Consider the following 6,742-nt stretch of genomic DNA (forward strand, 5'->3'; position numbering starts at 1 on the left):
TTTCTTCTTTCAGAGATGTCAATTCCATCACTGTTTTTAATAATTTCATAGCATATAGGTAAATGCATAGGGCATCAATACACATTTTTCTCTTGTTCTGCATCATTCCTTCATTAATGGGAACTTTTGGGGCAAGGGGAAGCACAACATAGCAGATTGAAAAAAAGACTTTCCTTGTGTTGTAAAGTAGATAGACTATGTCCATTACACTTTACAGTCAGTTCTGATTTGTACCATTGTCCCTATCGCATTAAATTTTAAAATTTCCTTCAGAGGCATTGGAAGTGGAGAAATTCAAAGGTATCTGCTAACCATCACCATGTTTTACAGATTACAGTGACTTGCATGATGGAACTGAGATTGGGACTGGCTTCTTCATATACAAAATACACTATTTTCTCCACTATGAGCCCTTCTATGTCTCCACAAAAGTCATCCTTAAAGTGGAAATTTTCTCAGTATTACACTATCCTATAATATATGTGTTCATTTGGATTATTATTAATATCCCTATCCATTTAATATTGGGGATGACAGCATTTCCCCCTTTAAATAGTCCTTTTTTCATTCCAACAGCAGGTGGAAAAGTCTCAAAACAGAAGTAGTACAAGCTCCACTGCTTGGTACATTGAAAACTAAATAGACAATACACTAGAAAGGAAGAAAGGAACTATAGGAAGAAACAGTTCTGCACTACAGGGAGATAGACTGGATGACCTGACCTGATGCCTGGATGACCACCCCACTCTAATTTCTAGTAATTTATAATTTCCTCTACACTTTCTCAGGCTGAAAGAAAGGACAGAACACTGCAAACATGATGACTTTAATGCAGTTCTACTGCATAATCACAAATGCCCTGTGCTGCTCACAGCAGCCACTGACTTCTTTATCCCAAGCACGCTACTTTCATGCAAAATTTGACTTTTCTGCAGAATTTTTTAACCCCTAGACATATAAAGCAACAGCTTTGAAAAGACATAATTACAGTCAATTTACTAAGTTATGTCAGTATCTATTTTCCCCCTTATCCCTTATATAAGAGCAATCATGGCAGTCTGGTATTGCCCTGCCAGTATAGTTTCTCTTCCACTTTTTTCTTTTTCCACTGGCAGAAAAGCAGCATCTTAAAAGTTTTCCTGAAAGTTTTGTTACAGAGGGCATAACAAATGGGGTTAACAGTGCTGTTCACATAGCATAGCCAATATCCAAGGTGCCACAGTGTCAGGGGAATGCAGTCAGAGCAGAATGTGGAGATCAAAACCATGATATTGTAGGGAGTCCATGTGATGATAAAAGCCAAAAGAATGGCACTTAAAGTCTGTGCTGCTTTGCGTTCCTTTATAAGAACCATCCGTTTCCTTTTGGTGATTTGGTTATTTACATTTGGATCCATGCTTTTGATGGAAGGATCCTTTGACAGAGCAGCAGAACAAGGAGTTATTTTTACTTTACGGCAACCATTGTTGGCTTCCTGAGTGCCATCAGCCTTAACCACCAACCGGAATTTATAGGCCACACATTTTTTACTTTTTTGTACATGGCCTTTGACAGGTGACAAAAAGTATTTCCGGTTCTCAAAATCATTTTCTTCAGGTTGGTCTTTGACAACAACATCTGTACTCTCATTAAACTCTTCTGCCTTACCTTTAGATGGACTTTTGTAAGTTACTTGGAAAATGGAATCAGTGGCAAGTTTATCCTCCTCTTCTGAAGATGCATAGCTGCTGCAGGTGGTTAACTGGTCAGCCTTAGCCCAGTCGTTACAAGAACTTGCTGCCTGAGAGGCTTTCACCGTAGCTGATGTGCTTCGACTAGATGAAGACCAGGAAGCCTGACACCTCTCTCTTTTGACTAAGTTTTGTTGCTTGCAACTGAAGCAAGACTTCAGGAGAGCTTTCTGAGGCTTTATAGTCTCAAATTCTGCCACAGACTCCGAACCCTGCAGTTCAGCAAGGTCCTTGGTACGTTTCTCCGTCTCTTTATAGATGCGGCAATACAGAATGGTCATCACGGACACTGGAATGTAAAAAGCAGCAATTGCAGTACCAAAGGTGATAATGGGCTCATATAAAAACTGTATCTGGCACTCTTCAGGTGGTACTGTTCGTTCACCCACAAAATACTGCCAGCACAAGATTACGGGTGCCCACAACACGAAGGAAATGAGCCAAGCCAGACCAATCATGATGCCTGCTCTTTTGGGCGTGCGCTTGGCCCTGTAAGTTAAAGGCCTTGTGATGGAAAAATATCTGTCAAAACTGATGACTAGGAGGTTCATTACTGAGGCGTTGCTAGCTACATAGTCCAGTGCTAGCCACAGGTCGCAGGCAAGGCTTCCAAGAGACCAATGGCCTATGAGTATATAAGATGTATAAAGGTTCATAGAAAATATTCCAATGATGAGATCTGCACAGGCGAGGCTCAGCAAGTAATAATTGTTGACAGTTTTGAGCTGACTGTTAACCTTGAAGGATATCATTACAAGAATATTTCCCACTATGGTTATTAAGCTTACAATTGCAGTTACCGTGGCAATAGTAATGATTTCCCAGAGGCTATGCCCTTCTAACTGCTTATGGTTGATGGATGAACTGTTTACAACAGTAGAATTGCTGAATAAATTTACTTCCATTCTTGTTCTTGGTGTATTGTCATCAGGATCTTAGCACTGTTGCATATTGCTTTCCGTACTCAAAAATATTCTTTTGGAGACAGCTGTAAAGATCAAAGGAAAAAACAGAAAAAGAAAGCAGCTCATTAAATAGCACAGACTTCCATTAGAGTTACCATAAAACACTTGTAAAACAATCTATCAAATTATTTGTCCTCTCTTTTTGCATTTTGATTACTGTTTCTACCATTGTGAACATAACTAAAACACACAGACGTACATTCTAGGACAATGTACTCTGGCATCTTATGACATTTCTAAATGCAATCAAAACAACTGTTGTTTCTTAAGACATTCAATCACGCCATCTCTTATATTTTGAATACCTCAGGAGACACTCTACATATTCTTAAAGACAGACATTAAAAGTTTTGCAGTGCAATAAGACACTGAGTCACTGTGATGTTTCCTACAGTACTCTGTAGAAGACATGTCAAGATTTCAGAAATTACCTTTGGAAAATTTGGAGAAGTCACCATCAACAGAAAGAGAGTAAGAGGAAACCGAGGATGCATGGGGAGTTAGGAACCACCCTGGCATGGTGGCAGTGGGACATAATTAGGTGTTAGAAGTGCTTGGGGCAATTGAGGGGCAATTTTTGAGTTAAGGAAGAGGCAAGGCCAAGAAGAAGTTTTTGGAAAAATAAGTTAGGCAGGAAAGACTTTCCTCTAAGGGGAGATCTCAGGATAGAGGAGACTGATGGGGTGATGCATGGAAGTACAGTTTGGGTAGTTTGGGTGAGTAAATGGTAGGGTTGAGGATAGAAAGGAGTAAACTGAAGAGGAATCAGCAATGGATGACGACAGTGACAGTGCAACAAAAACAACTTATTACTTGCATAAGCAGCAAAAGGTGGAAACCGCACTACTGTCATTCTATTAATGCGTACATGCCTCTGATGTCCATCACTTCCTACATTCTTCACTGCTGTTTTCTTGTCTCAGTGAATGCATGCCTAAATTAGGCAATTTGGTTCTTTCACAGACATCTGCTGGCTTTTGAGTCATTCCATCACATCAGATGATGCTAATCACTTTTTCAATGCTTGATCTTGCTAGACTGTGTAATTTTGGAACAGTCAAATAGCAGTTAGCTTTTTAAGTCAGAAATGAAAGATGAATTATTAACAGTTTGTTTATTGGGCATCTAGCCAGTATAACACTGGTAAGATGATCCATTTTTTCAAAGCAGACATGGGTTCAGCTAAAATTATCACATAAATCACCTATTAAAGTCCAACTCTAAGTCTTTAGGATTCTCTCTGCATCAGGTCTCTATTATGTTGTCCTCCCTATTCATCCACACCACTTCTCTGTGTTTTCATCTTTCATCCTAACTCTCAGAACATTATTTTCGTTGGTCTTGGCAAGTGTCTTTTATTAATTGCAAGCTTTCACAGCCTATCCCTTTCCCATATGTCATTATCTATCTTTTGTACCAAGTAGTTGGGTCATGTCTGTCATCAGCTGAATACATCAATATTTTACAGCCACTTGTTGAATTTTCAGAAAAGCATCGTATTTTCTTTCATTGTCCTCTTATTTGCTTTCATTGTTTCCTTCACTTTTGTCCCAGGTCTCCTAAATATCCACAGAACTGTATCATCTTTCTTCTTCAAACCTATCCTTATGATTATGTCTTGTTGTGATGAAATTAGATAATGGTGAATTTCCTGGTGTACTGAGATGCCTGTCTGTCATACTACCCAAAATGATTCTCTTCCATCTGTGTGTGTCTGTCATCTCCTGTCTTATATTTAGATGTTTGTGCATCTGTATTCTGTTTATACACAATGTATATTGAACCTAACTCAACAGGATTCTAGTTCATGTATAGGCCTTGCAGCCTAGTAATAATCATAATGTAAGCACATTGGCCATCTGCATGCTTGGCTCTCTACAGCCTCCAGAGCCAGTCTAGCAGCCAAGAATAGCTGAAGTGCCACAGCAGTCCTAATGAGCCCCATGCAAGGAAAGAAATTTCATCCTGGTTCTCCATTCTGCAAAGACTTCCCCCAACCCAGAGGTGTCCTGATGGCTGGGCATGCTGGCTTTACAAATCTTTACACAACCTCCTTGAAGTATAGGAATCATTTAATGTGAAACACATGTGTGCAGAGCAGTTGCATGGCTGTGATTGACAGGTAGCTGAGCTGTGAGAGATGAATCTGTGTGTCTCTGCTACCTCACGTGGCTTATGCTTCTTTTTCTGTGGACAGTCAGCACAGTTGTTCTGCACGTCAAGAGATCTATGTGATTTATTTTTTAAGCGTGGCAGTGCAGTAATGGGTTCAGTGGGGCAATGTCAGGGGGTAGTGATAGGTGGCCGCTCGGCAAGGGAAGGGGAGCCACGGGTGGAGTGTGATACCAAGGCAGGTGGGAGCACCGACGTCATCAAGAAGCAGCAGGATATGGAGCAGCATGTTTGGTTCATGATCAGGGCCAGAGACAGCGACCAGGGTCAGACGTAGTCCAGTGATTGCACAGCAAGTCCGTAGTGATGAGGCAGGTCCGAGACCAAGCCAGGAAGCCCAGCCAGCAGGTCCGAGTCAGGATCAGAGTCAGGATCGAGGAGGCAGGAGACCAGGTGTAGATGTAGGTGCTGCCCAGATGCGAGGTAGCACGGGCGAGGGCCAGCGGTATAGCCTCAGCTAAAAAGCAGTTCCCAGGGGAAAGGAGAGGGAGGCCCTCGTTCTAGCTTTCTTCACAACAGCGCTTAGCAGCAGAGGAGCTGACCTTGGACTCGGACAGCTAAACTCTAATGTAGCCAATGGTGCTCCTAGAAGGGGGCTGCGCTCTGGGCCCTGAGAGCTAATGTACCTGAAACACTGCCAGGGCTCATGACTCTTTTGCAAGTTGCAAGATTTCAGCAAAGGCTAGAGACAGTCTTGAAAAGGCACCAGCTATGAAAGTCAGGCACATGGATAAACCTCTACTAACTTCTACATCTGCCTAACACCTGGGGCTGAGCAGCTGCTCAGGATGATTATAGGAGATTGAACTTCTTGCCTTTTTTTGCTAGAAGATGACACTTTTCTCAGAAGAGGGGAGACTAGAAATTGCCTAGATGCTGTGGCCTGTAATGGTTTGTCTTTTGCCATAGGTAGCAAGTGTGTCCCCCTCTTAGGTCACTTACCCTCCCTAACATTAGGGACTGCTGAAGCTATCCCATGTGGATTGCAGACTTCAGAGCGAAAGGAGAAGCAGAAATTGATGTTGTCCTGACACAATTGTTCTTGGTTTGAACTGACATGGGCGGGAGGAACACTGGTAATATGGTATAGAAACTATAATTAATTTCTAAACAAAAACCACTCTCATTATCAGCATGCAAAGCCTTCCCTCCCTAATGGGCTGTTTTACTGTGATGCCTATAAAAACTGACAGTAGCTAAGCTGCCAGTATGCAAAGATCTCTTCTTGGCATGTTGACCATTCTCGTCATCTCTTCATACTCTGTCATCTTTCATCTCATAGGTCTATGTTAACAGTTCGAGTTGTTACGTTTTCTCTGTTTGTGTATCACTCAAGGCAATAGTGCCTGTGAGTGGGACTTCTGTGTGCTATGGTAACATAATTTATGTTAATTGTCTATCATAAGAGATGATAATAATAGGGAGATCAAAATTAAATTACAAAATCAAAATGCACATGTACAGTATCACGACTTTGCTATCTGTCTCATAATTACTGATGCATGAACTTCATGCTTGTGAGTTGTAATGATATTTGCTATTTGTTGCCAAATATTAGTGATTTTTTTTTTCAATCTAGCTGTAAGTATTAATTAATGCAAGTTGTTAAATTTGTACATATAGTCAGCTTACTGTTATTTGCAGGCAGATTGTTCATGTCACAGATTAATTGCACCACAGATGCAGGCACAGCTTGGGTTTGCCAGGTTTTATTAGCTCTAGCTCAGCACCGCGTCTGCCAGATCTGTGCTGGCTGCACAAGCAATCCTTTAGATGTCTTTGCAACATGCTTGCCAGTGCTGCTACCTGTTACTTAATTTATATGATTGTGTTGCACGGGAGTCATGTGAAGCTAATTTACTGATTTGCTGCACT

At 41.2% G+C, this 6,742-nt stretch overlaps 1 protein-coding gene across 1 annotated transcript; it reads right to left on the minus strand.

Moving 5' to 3' along the window:
• Positions 1-1,048: 1,048 nt before the first annotated feature.
• Positions 1,049-2,635, minus strand: CHRM5 (cholinergic receptor muscarinic 5). The gene has a single exon (XM_068399492.1). It carries the CDS (start codon positions 2,633-2,635, stop codon positions 1,049-1,051), a length of 1,587 nt encoding a protein of 528 aa, XP_068255593.1.
• Positions 2,636-6,742: the final 4,107 nt, after the last annotated feature.

This window comes from Nyctibius grandis, chromosome 4 (genome assembly GCF_013368605.1).
Source record: "Nyctibius grandis isolate bNycGra1 chromosome 4, bNycGra1.pri, whole genome shotgun sequence".
In the NCBI taxonomy this organism is placed as follows: Eukaryota; Metazoa; Chordata; class Aves; order Nyctibiiformes; family Nyctibiidae; genus Nyctibius; species Nyctibius grandis.